This window comes from Syngnathoides biaculeatus, chromosome 16, assembly GCF_019802595.1.
Source record: "Syngnathoides biaculeatus isolate LvHL_M chromosome 16, ASM1980259v1, whole genome shotgun sequence".
Lineage (NCBI taxonomy): Eukaryota > Metazoa > Chordata > Actinopteri > Syngnathiformes > Syngnathidae > Syngnathoides > Syngnathoides biaculeatus.
Window position 1 is genome coordinate 16,191,356 of NC_084655.1, and position 16,149 is coordinate 16,207,504.

At 41.5% G+C, this 16,149-nt stretch overlaps 1 protein-coding gene across 3 annotated transcripts; it reads left to right on the forward strand.

Annotated features, from left to right (window-relative positions):
* The first annotated feature begins 487 nt into the window (after positions 1 to 487).
* LOC133514286 (mitochondrial Rho GTPase 1-A) lies at positions 488 to 14,900 on the forward strand. Of its 3 annotated transcripts, XM_061845837.1 has the most exons (20): positions 489 to 915; positions 1,558 to 1,616; positions 1,702 to 1,783; positions 2,175 to 2,218; positions 2,315 to 2,368; positions 2,623 to 2,675; positions 3,056 to 3,164; positions 4,908 to 5,009; positions 5,131 to 5,229; positions 5,332 to 5,440; positions 5,517 to 5,637; positions 5,721 to 5,805; positions 6,832 to 6,977; positions 7,051 to 7,151; positions 7,265 to 7,395; positions 8,872 to 8,955; positions 9,467 to 9,589; positions 9,853 to 10,055; positions 12,026 to 12,148; positions 14,044 to 14,900. In XM_061845837.1, the coding sequence occupies exons 1-20, from the start codon at positions 879 to 881 to the stop codon at positions 14,159 to 14,161; spliced, it is 1,983 nt and encodes a 660-aa protein (XP_061701821.1). In that variant the 5' UTR covers positions 489 to 878; the 3' UTR covers positions 14,162 to 14,900. The 3 variants fall into 3 exon arrangements, with proteins under 3 accessions (XP_061701823.1, XP_061701821.1, XP_061701822.1); XM_061845839.1 differs by lacking the exon at positions 9,467 to 9,589 and having other exon boundaries at positions 488 to 915; XM_061845838.1 differs by lacking the exon at positions 12,026 to 12,148 and having other exon boundaries at positions 490 to 915.
* The last annotated feature ends 1,249 nt before the right edge of the window (positions 14,901 to 16,149 follow it).

A 16,149-nucleotide genomic window follows, 5' to 3' on the forward strand; every position in this document is an offset into this window, starting at 1 on the left:
ACATTCCAAAAGCATCCAACATTAATTGGACTCTCTAAGTTGCCCCTGGGTGTGATTGTGAGTGCGGCTGTTTATCTCGATGTGCCCTGCAATTGGCTGGCAACCACTTCGGGGTGTACCGCGCCTTCTGCCCGTTGACAGCTGGGATAGTCTCCAGCACTCTCCGCGACCCTCATGAGGATAAGTGGTGAAGAAAATGGATGGATGGATTTAACCTATACATGTATTTCTACTATGCAGTTTATTATCAGGAAATGCCCCCCCCAAAAAAAAGCTCTTCAATAAATTTGTTTAGGCTTGGAACGCTTTATTTCATTTTCCATTCATTGTAGTAGGAAAACGCGCTGCGGTTTTCGAACGTTTCGTGTTGCAACCGGCCTTCTGGAACAGATTGTGTTCGAGAACTGAGGCATCACTTTACTGCACTGGTGAGCATTGTACATTACAATAACTGCAGTTCCACTCTCTCGACGCCTGAGGGCAGCAGTGCTTCTTTTAACATTCCAGAAGAAGTTTGTCCGCATACAACTCGCCGTAGTTGCCGGGTAGTGGAGGTCAGGCGTGCTCCACGAAACAACTGCGAAATGTTATGGAACCGCCGTAAACGTGAAAGCCGTTCCCAAAAAACGTGACACTTAAGAGTCGGCTGCTTTTAATACGCACTATCAGTGAGCTAAGAAAGTGTTCGCAGTGAGGAAAGGCGTGAAGAACGCGAAGGGCGACACCGAAACGCGACTGTCCGTTTTGTCCTACAAAGGCGCCCAGTTTGACAGTAGCTGGGCCTGACCGAAGACAAACTGCTGTTGGAGTGATAGCCAACGACGGGACTTCATGAATCAATAGACTGGCCTCAACAGTGGAGAAAAGCCCCTTTAAACATGAGGAAGGACGTGAGGATACTCCTTGTGGGGGAACGTAAGTAGTCTTCAATGTGGCTCGACTGCAAAGCGCTTTATCCGCTTATATTGTGTGCTAGCTAGGAGGCTAATGGCTACTGCCGCCTGACTTGCTCTGTGTATGAAGCGGCTCTAAAACATGTATTTTAACCACATAATTTCCCTATTCAACTCTAGGTGGACATTGTTATTACAGTCAAGTGCGGGATAGGCCTGCTTCCACAACATCCTTCTGGAATATTCAAATTGTTGCTTAAATATGTTTGTTGTCAACCCACCCTGCTAAAAAAAAATTCTATAGAACATTTATAAAAAACTATAGAACTTTAGGACCCAAGTCCCATTAGAATTTCTATAGAAACATTTTTGTTCTGTAGAAATTCTATAGAAAAGCACAGCAACAGTTCTACAAAACAAGTTGTTCTGTACAAATTCTATACATTACTAAAGAATTTCAATAGAACGTTTTTAGCAGGGCAATCTCAACTAACAGATTTTCAGCATACTATTTTTTTTTAATAACTGATTTGCCACCTAAAACTAATTTGAGAGCGCAAACAAATGCGATGAGTTCAAGCGATTACTATAAATGACATGCAGAAGACCTGCAATATATCAATTCTTGATAGATTATTATTATTTTTTTTTTAAATATCTACAGCCAAGGTGGGGAAGACTTCACTGATCATGTCTCTGGTCAGTGAGGAGTTTCCTGATGAGGTGATGTATAAAATACATGTAGATCCTGGTTAAATTTATTGATAAATTGTTCCTTAGTGACCAGAATTTTTATTTTTAATATCAGGTTCCTTTGCGAGCTGAGGAAATCACGATCCCGGCAGACGTCACACCAGAGAGGGTGCCCACACATATTGTGGATTACTCAGGTACCGTGTTGTAGCGGCATAGTGGGTGACTGGTTAGCACATCCTCATCACAGTTCTGCAGGTGGGAATGGTAGTCTGTCTATGCGTGCCATATTAACGGCGACCAGTTCAGGTTGTAACCTGGCCCTCACTCAATCAGCAGGGATTGTCTCTGGCGCACCCACAACCTTACTAGAGAAAATGGACGGCTCGATGTATTGTTTACAACGGCGGTTCCCAACCAGTTTTTCCTCCATGGACAAGTTTGGCATAACTTGTGCCCCAATGCAAAATGACTGGCACCACCATGAGGCCCGGTGGTTGGGGACTGCTGGTTGATGATAAGCTGCATTTTGATACAACTGTTATCATGTAAAATTACAATGGTTTTATTTATTTAAACATTTTGCAGAGGCAGAGCAGTCAGATGAGCAACTATATCAAGAGATATGTAAAGTGGGTTTAAGTTTTTTTTCTTGTATTTTAATATTTAAATGATTCGCATTTTTCCCCATAAATGAGACGCTTATATGGACGATTTCCCTCTTACAGGCAAATGTTATCTGCATAGTGTACTCTGTCAACAACAAGAAGTCCATTGAAAAGGTGAGCAGGTTTCTTTCTTTGCCTCCTGTTGCTGTAGCTGGGGCGTGTCTCACACAATGGAGTTGCATTATATTAGGTACACCTGCATAATCCAGTGAGAGTCAAGACAAGAGCATCTATTTATTTTTAAAGATGACATCGCAAAAGTCAGCATCATTATATATGTAAATGCAGAATTTATGATGTATGTTTTGAATTGCATTTCATTGAGTGGGTTATTAGTGAATTTTTAATATTATGCTCTCCTTTCGCAGGTGACGAGCCATTGGATTCCTCTTATCAATGACAGAATAGACAAAGACAGCAGGTGTGTGTTGTATTCATCCGGTCCGACACACAATTTGGCCTGTTTGCGGCATGTCCACAAGTTAATGGTGCAAAAGATGTTTATTCATGATTGAGTATAGTATTGTAGTTCCTCCTTAGTCAGCACCATCTTTGTTTAAGTCTACGTTCACATTATATCAGCATTGGTTTATTTAAAATCCAATGTGCTAGTGTCTTAGGTCAAATTACTATGTACCTTGTTGCCATCCTGTTGCGCTTCAAAATCAGTTTCTTCTTATGACGTATCCCAATTTAAACAGTATGATGTAAGATATGTAATTTGCAGCGCTTTTACTGATTCAAGTGTGGGGAATGTGTTAAGAGACTTACGTAATGCACATGATTTTTTTTTTCCCCCAGGGTGCCATTGATCCTTGTGGGCAACAAGTCCGACTTGGTGGAGCACAGCAGCATGGAGACCATCCTGCCTATCATGAATCAATACCAGGACATTGAGACGTGTGTAGAGGTAAGACAACACTACCAGACCGGTATGTTTGGGTCCAGTGATGTGCAAGGAGACCCACTCTCTTATTGCCAGAAAGATTTTGAAGGGGAATTCCACTGGTTTGCATTAACAATGTGTCCAACAGGTCATGTAATATGTACTCTATTTTTACAATGTAATGTTAAATAATCTCTCCTTTAATAGTGTTTTGAGAAGATTTTTATCGACAATTATGAATTTCCAGTGCCGCTGCCATTTTCACGAGTCACATGACCTACGTCCGCGGATGTGACTTGTTACGTGGGGTTCCAAACGCTCGATTACATGGGACACCATTATGCACAGTGCTGATTTCGTGGATTTATCCTCATCTGATGAAGGAATGGTTAGCCATGAGCTCCCCCGAGCCCCGGAGCTGTGCCGCTCACAACTGTGTAGGGAAGTATTCCTCAGTGTTTCCGATCAACCGATACTGCTATTTCTTCATCAGATGAGGATAAATCCGAGAAATCAGCGCAGAGAATTTTGGTGTCCCATGTAAGCGAGCGTTTGGAGCCCCACATAACACGTCACATCCGTGCATGTAGATCATGTGACTCGCGAAAATGTCAGCGCCCCTGAAAATTCGTAATTGTCGATAAAAGTCTTCTCAAAACACTATTAAATGAGAGAGGATTTAACATCACATTGTCAAAATGGACTACATATTACATGACCTATTGGATGCATTGTTAATGCAAACCAGTGGATTTCCCCTTTAAGTACAAGGATCCTCATCTTACAACATTGGTCCACTTATAATCTGCGTGTCAGAAACAGCACTCTTTCATTAAACTATGCATTCGTAGTCATATTTACAGTTAATATTTTAATTAAAAACACTGCCAGAAATATAAACCGGTAAGTATGGAGGTAATTGAGCATGCCTTCTTATTGTGTGTGGGGATTTACATATTTCTCACGTCAATAGGTAACCATGAGACTCCCTACGTCAGACTGTCCTAAACCTAGAACTTCCCTGTACTTTAGAGAGCTCTAAATATGCGAGTCTGGCCCATCACCTGCTCGTAGGCCATTGACCTCGTCTACATGGACGGCATCAGTTCAGATTTATGTCACCAGAGACTGGCAGGCTTGGACTGTGTCGCTGTCATGAAAGAATCTGGGCTTTGTCAGGTGTCGGTGATATAAACCTCCTGTCTTTTAAGAGACAACTGTCATGCAGGTCTGATGTTAGATTTGGCGTAAATCCAAAGTAGGGACAACAGTGGCTGTAAGTGTGGGCACGTATAAGTGGAAAAAGTTTAGACACTCCCACATCATGTGGCATTCATCTTATGTGGGCTTGCCGATGTGGAGCATGGGTTGGCTGTGCCTGCCGTTTTCATTGCCAGTTCAAGTTAGGTGGACACCATAATGATCAAAAGGGGAATCACCTTACACACGTGCATTCTCGCATCTCTGCACCGCTGTGGTATTATCACAGAAGGTGGATGATTGGGTGGGTCAACTTCAACACTTTGAGGGGAAAAAGCAGACGCATTTTGGCTTTTACAGGCAGAGAAGCATTCATTCACATAGACGGCTGCAAGATTCAATCCCATATTCCAATCATAATTGTGCTGCTAAAGATTGTAATTGTATTATGCCGGGAAATAGGACTTAAATCTTAACATTCTAGCATATTGAGATATGATGGACTAAGTGCCGTTGTGGTTTAAATATGTCTATTAAACTACGTGTATGCTCTCTGTTTGCTTGTAGTGCTCCGCCAAAAATCTGAAGAATATCTCAGAGTTGTTCTACTATGCCCAAAAAGCAGTTCTGCACCCAACAGGACCGTTGTACTGTCCAGAAGAGAAGGAGGTGATTGAGCCTTTGTTGTTTGGATAAGGGATAACACCAGTAAAAGTGTTAGAATTAGCTGAGGGGGATATTTTTCAATCTGCATAGTCTAACATGCAGTACACATTTATCTCTCTTACAGCTAAAGCCGTCTTGCATTAAGGCTTTAACTCGAATCTTTAAAGTATCTGACCTGGACAATGACGGTATCCTGAATGACAATGAGCTCAACTTTTTCCAGGTAATACTTTTTGCTGCATACAACACCACAAAATATCATATTGCAAAATATCATTACATCATTGTGATTTGTTTTTTGTTGTTGTCGTTCTAATTTATGTAGAGAACGTGTTTCAACACACCACTGGCGTCCCAGGCCTTGGAGGATGTTAAAAATGTAGTCAGAAGAAACATGGGCGACGGAGTCAAGGACAACGGGCTCACATTAAAAGGTCAGACATTATGATCGAAATTGAGACTAAATTTAAGATGACTTTGTATGCTGACCACACCTTCCCTTTAATTTAGGCTTCTTGTTCCTGCACACCCTCTTCATACAGCGAGGGCGACACGAGACCACCTGGACCGTGCTCAGGAGGTTCGGTTACGACGATGACCTGGAGCTCACGCAGGAATATCTGTTTCCAGTGTATGTGCCGGAACGTGCTAAACTTTTCACCCTGTTTTGACCCCGGTTTTCGGTGATTGGGTTAATGCCTCTACCTCTTCCAGAGTCAAGATCCCTTCTGACTGCACCACAGAGCTGAATCACAACGCATACCTCTTTCTGCAGAGTGTCTTTGACAAACACGACAAAGTGAGTATGGCCAAATTTAGCATTTAAAGAAATCTTAAAAGGTGTAATTTTTGTCACATGATCGATGAAAATTGTTGATTTTTCTCTTTCCATCACTAAGTCATGAAACTAAAATGTATTATGTTATATCGTGCTCAATGACAACAAAATTGTTTTGTGTTACCGTTGAACTTTTAGTAGTATTAATAAATAAATGATACAAAATGGGCATTATGGCATTGTAGAAATAGATTTGTTGGTGCTGAGAAAAATCCATTGCGACATGCAACACAGGTAAAAAGAGAGAAAATTGAATGAGAGGAATTTGAAATCAGAAAACACCAAAGGACATGAAATCGAGAAAACAGAATGCTGACTTTAAAAAACATATGACAAATCCATCCATCCGTCCATTTTCTTAGCCGCTTATCCTAACAAGGGTCGCTGGAGCCTATCCCAGCTGTCATGCAGGTTTTCTGGCCTCATAATTTCCGATGTTCTAAGAAGATAATTATAAATTAACTACCTTGGTTTTCTGCATTGGATCTATTAGATGCAACGTTTTGAAATGTATATCCATCCATTTTCTTAACCGCTTATCCTCACAAGGGTCGCGGGGAGTGCTGGAGCCTATCCCAGCTGTCAATGGGCAGGAGGCGGGGTACACCTTGAACTGGTTGCCAGGCGATCACAGGCCACATCGAGACAAACAGCCGTTACTCACAATCACACCTAGGGGCAATTTAGAGTGTCCAATTAATGTTGCATGGTTTTGGGATGTGGGAGGAAACCCACACAGGTGGGTCCAGTATCGAACCCGGGACCTCAGAACTGTGAGGCCAAGCTTTCCAGCTGCGCCACTGTGCCACTGAAAAGTATATTACAAAGTATTTTATATTTGGAAAAATGAACATTAACTTTACTCTGACATGACTAATTTAACCCCAATGAGTCAGATATGCCGTTATGTCAGGATGTGTGAATGACAACAATTGCACGGGGCTGCCATGTTGTTTAATGTCCACTAAAGTTGAGCCATGTGTTCAGGACAGAGATTGTGCGCTGTCGCCAGAGGAGGTGAAGGACCTGTTCAAAGTATTTCCCTACATGCCGTGGGGCCCGGACGTCAACCACACAGTGTGCACTAACGAACAGGGATGGATCACATACCAGGGATACCTTTCGCAATGGACGTGAGTCTTTTGAGTCCAGACGTGCGGTTTACTTGACATCAGGAAAAAAACATGACATCCAACTGCCATGCAGGTTAACAACATATCTGGATGTCCAGCGGAGTTTAGAGTATTTGGGCTACTTGGGCTACTCCATCATCTATGAGCAGGAGTCTCAAGCAGCTGCCATCACAGGTAGCTAATGCCAACAGTAATCCATGAATGTTGCTTGACTATCATTTCCTCTTTTTAAGTGTATAAGAACTAACGATCATTGTCGCTGAATTGTGCTTCGTCTTGCCTTACAGTCACACGAAACAAGCGCATTGATCTGCAGAAGAAGCAGACCCAGCGCAGCGTCTTCCGCTGCAACGTCCTGGGGGCCCGAGCCAGCGGGAAGAGTGGCTTCTTACAGGCCTTCCTAGGAAAGAACCTTCAGGTCAGTTGATGAGTGCATGCCCTATCATTTGAAATCCCTGCAAAACCGATGGGTTCTCTGCTTCCATGGTCAACTCAGGGATCGTATTATTCCTTTTCTCACAATTTTACACCGATCCTGGGGTTTTTAAAGCTCTGATGACCGGAGACGGATTCCTAGCGTCACAAATAGTGGGTTCTAGAGGAAGCGTGCAAACAAACTCTGGAGCTTTGATTGGTCAAAAGAGAACAGTCACTTCTATGTGACGACAGCTAATGGAATTAGAGAAATGTAAAATGTCTTTTTTCACAAAACTGATCATAGCTAAAGCACATGTAAAGTTATTATATCAATTTATTTTCTATAAATTCTCACAAAGGAGTCTATCTTGGCTGACTTGAGTCAGGAGCCAGGCTAAACGTACTGGTCACCAGCCAATCACGGAGTACATATAGACAAGCAACTACGGAAGCGTATTGCTGCCATACCCAAAAACAAAAAAAAAGTCGCTGTCACATTATAACGTGATATGTTTCACGTTATGATGTGGATCTTTCATGTTATAATATATGTTTCACATGTGATTACTTACACGTCATAACATAATGTGCAATGAATCACGTTATAACATTAATTTATCACATTATAACATGAAACATATCACGGTAAAACATAAGTACTACGTTATAACCTGAAAAGTTGGCGTCAAGTTGTTGCGACTCTGTGGTCACTCACATCCTTCCAAGGTGGCTCACAGGAAGACGCAGCTAGATGTGGACTTTCATTGAGTGTTGCACAAAACATGACTTTGGTGAGCTTTTTACGTAGTCGTGGTGTACCTGAAGATTGCCTCCTATGCATGGAGCAAGAACATGTAGTAATATAGTAGAACACGGAGAAGAACCGAAAGTAATTGCGTTTTGGGGGGACGGGGTGAAATTTAATAATTTCTCATTTACTACATTATAACGTGAATAGAATCTAGGTTATAACTGGAAACCAATCACATTATAACGTAGAGCATATCATGTTATAACGTGAAAGTTTCACACTATAACATGAAATTAATTGTTATAATGTGAAACTTTTCATGTTGTAATGTGATAGCGACTTTTTTTTTTTTTTTGGGGTGTGGCGGCAATACTGCTCCATAAGCAACTATTCACACTTACACCAATAAAAAATTCAGTCAAACTAATGTGCATGTTTTGGGGGATGTGGGAGGAAGCTGGAGTACTCAAACAAAACCCACACAAACTCGGGGAGAAAAAATGCAAACTCCACGCTGGTTTGCTGGAACTGAGATTCAAACCTCAGCCCTCAGAACAGTGAGGCAGATGTGCTAACCACTATCGCATCGAGCTGCCCCTGTCGAGTTCTTTCAAGGCCAAGATAGAAAACGAGTACACAAATTAATTAAGTCCTCTTAGAACACACCTGCTGGCTATCATGTTATCCATCATTTGATGTTTATGGCCTTTGTTTTTGTCACCATAGCGACAGAGGCGGATTAGAGAAGACCACAAGTCCCTCTACGCCATCACCACAACTTATGTGTATGGTCAAGAGAAGTACCTGCTGGTAGGTGACTTTTAACTAATAATATAAATAGCCAAAAATGGAGAGTATCTTGGGTTGCTCTCATGCTGGAAATAGTTGAATCTGTTTGGAAGCAATATATTAAAACTAATGGGGGTTATATCAATTTGTTGTTAATAGTAAATTTATGCAGGACTCGTGTTTTACCATATGTTTCACGTTATAAAGTGGTTCATTTCACGTTACAATGCAAAATGAACTGATGCAGGCACTGCCAAAGCCATATCACTCTGTCATGGAAAATTAAGGCTTTGCGTTTTTTGTGATAATAAATAAAACTCGCTTTCAAAGGTTAAAATCTTCACACTTTTGAAGTCTGAAATTAATTTCATGATTTCTGAACAATATTGAGGTATGATGCTTTTCTGGTGCAATGACAATAAAGATTGTAATTCTGTACATTTTTCGACACAAAGGTACATTTGACAAATTCGTAAGGACAAGAAATTAAATTATATATATATATATTTTTTTTTTCACGACGTTCTTCCAGCTCCATGAAATTATGCCAGATTTTGAGTTCATGTCCGATGTGGACCTCGCCTGCGATGTGGTCTGTCTGGTCTATGATGTCAACAATCCGCATTCCTTTGAATACTGCTCCAAAATGTTCAAGGTATGACATTTGGTTTTAAAATAGAATACTAGTATGTGTCGTACCTGTGTGATAGATGTGCCTTTAAGAGGCGGGGCCACGTGGTGTCGAGAATAAAATGGCCATGAGCTCCTGTGTGAGTGTGCTCATTGTATTTTACGCAACAGCTGAAAAGTGCGTCAGGTCTGGTTCTGCTCTTCCACATGCGACGCCATTACAGATTTCCACGATTGATAGGTTGCTCCAAAAAAAGTCTGATGTCGTGTTTTGTGTGTGCGTGGCAGCAATACTTCATCGACAGCAAGACTCCCTGCGTGGTCATCGCCGCCAAGTCGGACCTGCACGAAGTGCGGCAGCAGTGCAACCTTTCGCCACACGAGTTTTGTCGCAAACACAAGCTCCACCCGCCCCAGCCTTTCACGTGCAACACGACCGACGCCCCCAGCAAAGACCTCTACACGAGAATCACCACTATGGCCATGTACCCGTGAGTATTGAAAACACTTTTGGCCCTCATATTGCCTCTATGGTCATCAGTTTTCATCCAGAACTTCTCCCCTTTCCTGGCTTTTCTTTCATCATATTACACACGCGAAGCATTCAATATTTTAGTCAAATTAAGTTGACCTGCTGTAGTTTATTTCAGCTTGAAAGATCCCTTTTTTTGTATATTTCCATTAATCAGCCTTTATAGCACATAAAGAGGTCAAACCAATGTTAGGTTGCATGTTATCAATTCCCACTCTTTAAATTAGATGTTGAATTTCAGTGAGTGATTGACTCCAGCAGCGCGCCATACAAGGATACAATATGAAATATGATATGGTCAAGAAAGACAATGAAATGTCTTTTCTACTCAACTTGAAGTCCATTTGCTCTTTGTTTGTTTTTATGTTGATTTAGTGTGTTTCAGACATGCCAGAACTCAGGTTGTGAACCTGAAAGTCCTTCCATAGACCGTTGAGCTCTTCCAGGGTGTCTTAACTCGTTCAAAGCTCTCTGATCAGATTGGCGTTTTGAGTAGATTAACTAGCACTAAGCCCTCCAAATCTCATTTTAGCTCTCTGGAAATTGTGTTGTCTCAACTCTGAAGCAATTAAAACCACTTTGCTCAGCAAAGCTTGAAAAGCAGCTCGGTGAACTAAAGGTCTTAGCCAGGGTCAGTCTTGCTACTGATTGATTATTTAAAAAAAGCAACCAACACAGACCCTCTTATCTTGAGTTCGCTTTCCCAATTTGGTGAGGGGAAAAAAATTACCTTAATTTCCAGCCTACAAGCCGTGACTTTTTTTCACGCGCTTTCAACCCTGCGGTTTATGCAGTGATGCGGCGCTAGCGTTAGCGCACCTGGTTATAAGCCTCGGTACACAGAAAGAGTTTAACGCTAACACTAGCGCTGTGCTAGCACTGATCTAAAAAAATCAGGCTGGATAGCGCATACTTATCTAGTGTGTCGATTGGTTGAAGCCACTTGGTCGCCATCTTGGTACTCCCAAAACGTGGGTTTTTCCCCCTCAAAGTTTGACATGTAGAATTAAAACTGGTGGTGTGAGCTTGGCATTTTTTTCTGCTCTGGTAACATGAAGGATTTTTAATTTGAATGGGTAACCCAAAAAAAAAGGCTAAGTGCAAAGAAAAGACATGTAACACCGTGACTAACAAGAAACCTTGCATATGACCTAGGGCCCGTGACCGTGACGTTAACTTTTCCCAAAATACGCTGTGAAGCACTATCATCATAACATACCAAAAAACTAAGCATTTTTTTTTTCATAATAACATTACATTTTAAGTCAATCAGTTTGATATATTTTTGGAAATAAGGACACGCAATGGGAAAATACATGCTAAACATGTTGTTCATTTGTTGTCTCTGCGATGTCCTCTTTCAGACAGAAATTTAAACTTATGAAATTCATCAAAAATTTCACAGAAAATGTGTTTTCTTGCTTATCCACTGATGAAGTTTGGGAAAATATTTACATTGCTTGTTCGTGAAAATCTTTCGGCCTATAATGGCGAAGCAGAGTGTGAATAGTGAACAACAACAACCGGAACAAAACTGTTCAAGTGAATAAGAAAAAAAAAACAACCTTAACAAACAAACTTCAACAGTGTCAAAGTAAATCTTTCTAACTTAGCTGTGGAATGTTTTCTCACAGCCACGAAATTGGCGATTAACGCAGTCGCTACACAGGTCGGCATGGTTGTTTTGGGAGTATCAAGATGGCGGCTGGTGACTTCAATTTGGTTAGATCAGTGGTACCGAGGCTTATAACCAGGTGCGCTCTGTAGGCCGCTGATTACGGTAAGTGATAGTGTTGAGAACAGAATTGAGAGTACTGTGCCGTAAGCTGTCATTCATCCTACCTCCATGTGCCTCCGTGTTTTATGCGTGTTGTCTGTTTTGCATGCACATACACGCATTCTCGTGTGTGTTCTCCTCCCCTCCCGCAGCCACGCCCGCCTCCGCTGCATGTGCGTCTGCAACAAGTGCACCTATTGCCTGTGTCAGAACCTCCTCAAGATGGAGTTGATGCGCAGCATTAAGGCCCAGCTGCGCAGGGTCGTTCACAACAGGTTCCTACGTAGAGTGATGTCCTTTGTTTCACGTAGTCGCACTCCTTCTTTGTAGTGCCACCTCCGTAGATGCCCGGTAGTGCGTGCCCAAGTGCATACTGCATTCATAGAATAGAGTAGAATCAGTCGGGAAATTCTGCTTTTACAGCAGCAAAGTGGACGGACAGCACACTAGAACAAGAACAGTGACAAAATTAGACATACAGGCTATGTAGGACTTGTTAAAAATGTACAGGACTGATATCACAAATGCTTCAAAAATACCGTATTTTCACAGCTATTAAAGGGCGCAGCCTCAGATGCAGGTGTAATTCCAGTTTTTAGCACACGTACAAGGCGCAGCGTATTATTAGGCGCTGGCGGGGTGGTGCTTGTGAGACAGTGAGGCACAATTGCACCTTTTTATTTTTGTAGGCAGAAGAACAAGCTTACACCCCCCCCCCCACCCCACTACGAGCGGTAGAAGAAATTCATGAGGCAACACACCATGGTTTCACACCAAACCAAAATCTTTACACCACAGCAAACAGAACAGCACAACCAGCAGACAACACCAACAATCAGGGAAGAAATAATTGACACAAAACATCCACTTCAAACATTATTTAGTTAGATACACGTTTAGCGCCGCAAAGGATACAGCTATACAGCAACATTAGCTTAAAGCATACGGGAGCATCCATGCACGCTATTTAAAAAGGTACCGTATAGGAAACCGAGTTGAGTGGTACGTCCTTTTCTGACATATTTAACAGTGTAAATCGTGAGTTCCGTTGTACTTTATTAAAGTATTTAACTATGTAGCTATACAGTATAGCTCTATAGAGATACTAACTGAAACCATACGGTAGCGTCTATGCACGCTTTTTAAATGCTTCAATAAAGTACAACCAAGTTCACTGTTTACAATGTTGAATACTTCATTAAAGTACAACCGAACTCGAGTTTTCCTCAGGGTGCCTTTTTAAATAGCGTGCATGCATTCTACCGTATGCTAGTATCGCTATATAGTATAGCTACGTTTTTAAATACGTTAATAAAGTACAACCGGACTCACTGCGTATCGCTCGCAACTTCACTTTGCTTACCCTGTTCACGTCGACATCCAGCGAATGTTGTTTTTCTTTCACGGCGATCGTTTGTGCTTTGTTAATTAATCCACTGCTCGTGTTGTTCTTCCAACTTGGGCCACCTCACCCTGTTTCCACGGAAACGCAGCTTGGGCTTCTCGACTTGGCAAAGCTCGTTTTCCTACAGACAAGTGAGCCCAAGCATCCACAACAATCCTTTGAGAAATTGTGGCGTAACTCGCCCGACGGCTGCCTCTTCATAACGTTGTGTTCGCCATCTGTCATCCGTCGCTCCCAAGTTCACTTTTATTTTATCCACGGCGATGTCCAGCAAGTGAAGTTAGCCAAAGCTATGCTGTTTAGCACAAAACACATACTGGAATTATGTACCTTCTGGGGGGGCGTGCCTTTAGCGTCCTCTCCACAGCCATACTTTCTCCTGTAACTTCCACGTGCTGTCCTCTCACAGGTCCACTTTTCCTTTATATAACTAGCGTGTCAGCAGGAAATGCTTCCAGTCGGTTACAAATTTTGGACAACGGATCACGTATAACGGCGCGCCGCATTATAAGGCGCCCTGTCCGTTTTGGAGAAAATTCCAGACATTTAAGTGCACCTTATAGCCGTGAAAATACGCTATGTACAAAATCTAGAGCAGAGGTGCACATAATGGGAGGAGACATTTTGGGCAGTTGACGAGTTTTAAGTGAGAGAAGGTTCTTACTAAAGCAGCTTAAACTCAAATAGAGAGGGAATTATTATGATCAGTTTTTGTTTTTGTAAAGGTTGCAAGCTCTCACTGGGTCTCTCGTGTGGTTTCACCAGGCACATGGCCCAGGCCGACCTGAAGAACTCGACGTTCTGGCTGCGTGCCAGCGTGGGGGCCACCGTGTTCGCCGTGCTCGGCTTCGCCATGTACAGAGCGCTTCTCAAGCTACGGTGATGGGACGCCGTTCTTTTCGAGTCACCCGAAAGACTTGGCCGGCCAATCAGGTTACTTCGTGCTTGATACCGCCCTCATTGCAAGAAACCATTTTACATGCATTTAATCATGAATTGTCAGAATTTTTGCTTTTTTGGGGAAGGGGGGGGGGTGATGCGGGGAGTAAAATGCAACTTGTGATTGCCTACCAATCGCTTACCAAATGCTGACATCGTGTTGGTGTTTGTGTTTAGGTACTTCTCAGGTCAAGTACACGTATTAGTAGAGGCAGCCACAAAGGGACTCGAGTGTGAATATTTGTGAATATGCAGTATATTATGGATGTAGTCCCGAGGAATTTTAACAAGGACCAGGTGGCTTCTTTGCCCCACCTGGTGGTGTCCAAACAAACATCATTTTAACGCTTATGGATGTCATAAAGATGTTTATTTTTTTTTTTTCGGGTTTAACTTATTGCGTCAATCTGTTTCGAGTGGTTCACATGCTACAAATATATTTTCCATGTATTTTTGTATTTAGCACAGTCCAAGCTATCGCTTCCTGTTTTTAATTCATCTTGGTTTTCAACTAGAGCTTTACTTCTCCGTTTAGATTTAACTATTACTACACCCGTACGTTATCCAAGTGTTTTTCGACCGTCTCCAATCTGCCACATATTTGTGTGTCGTCGGGTCTCATGGAGACTTTTCACAAGTCAAAGAAACAATTTTAAATATCTAATAAATCACATTTACACCCATTGATGTTTGTAAGTTTTTACAGGGACACAACAAAAGTGGCTCACAATGTTTATTACACGGCCGTTCACACTTAATTTACATTTCATAGAATAGATTCACTAAACAATCACAGTTCACTAGTGGTATTTGTGAGAGGTTTTCCCCCTTTTTTGTGCGCACAGATTTACAACATGCATAAACTAGTAAGATTTTTAAAACTGATGTCAAAAACAGCATTCTGACCAGCAATTTCATGCAAGTTTTCATATAGGTTGTTAAATGTAATTCAGGACTGCCTCGGCGAGCAAAAACAAAAATTTTGCTCTTTTTAACTTTTGGGGCCGCTTCAAACCAGACTTTTTGAACACACCTGAGCTCTGTTGTCATGGTAATAAAACTCACAATATGGGCTATACTCTGCATCAGAATGAACAGTAGCTCATTTGTACGATACAGAACAGCCCCTGCAAAATGTCAGTGGATACATCTTGTGTAATTCTTTATCCATCCGGCAGGGGTGTCAAAGTAATTTTCCTCGCGGGCCACATTGTTGTTCCAGTTTCCCTCAAAGGGCCGTTACTACTGTGGAACAAAAATATTTAATCATGTCAAATAGACATCATCAATTTATGAACTAGTTTTGGAATCAGAAATCTGGGGTAATGGGTTTTTCAACTAATCCAAGTTTGGTAACATAAAAATGCTTGTAATATCTCGACTTTATCATTTATGACAGATGACAATTTAAAATTTTGGTACAGATTTTTACAAGAATCATGGGAACTGACACTAGATTTGGCTTCGCGGGCCACATAAAATCATATGGTGGATCTGGCCCCCGGGCCTCGAGTTTGACACCCGTGCCTTAAGTTATCTTGATAAAATCACGTCACAGAAATATTCTGAAGACATTTAAGTATTTTTAAACTAAGAGAAAAAGCATCTTGTTAAAATTTGCCATCATTTGAGGCAAACTGATTTCTAATTAAATTACAGCAGGATCTAATATTTTAGGAACACCTTGAATATGAGTAGTGTTGAAAAAAAATGTGCAAAATTGGTTTCACAATTAAAGTAATTGAAGACAAAATCTTAAGAATGCAATTCATGAAAAAATTCCTAAATTAGAAGTCAATTATATTTATCATACAGTATGTACACATCTGTAGGATTAAAGATTATGCACATCTTACTTGAAAACACAATTGTATCTTTTGTTGACTTGTTTAAAATTTCACATTCACAGGCACAATAAAGGGTTATCATGTA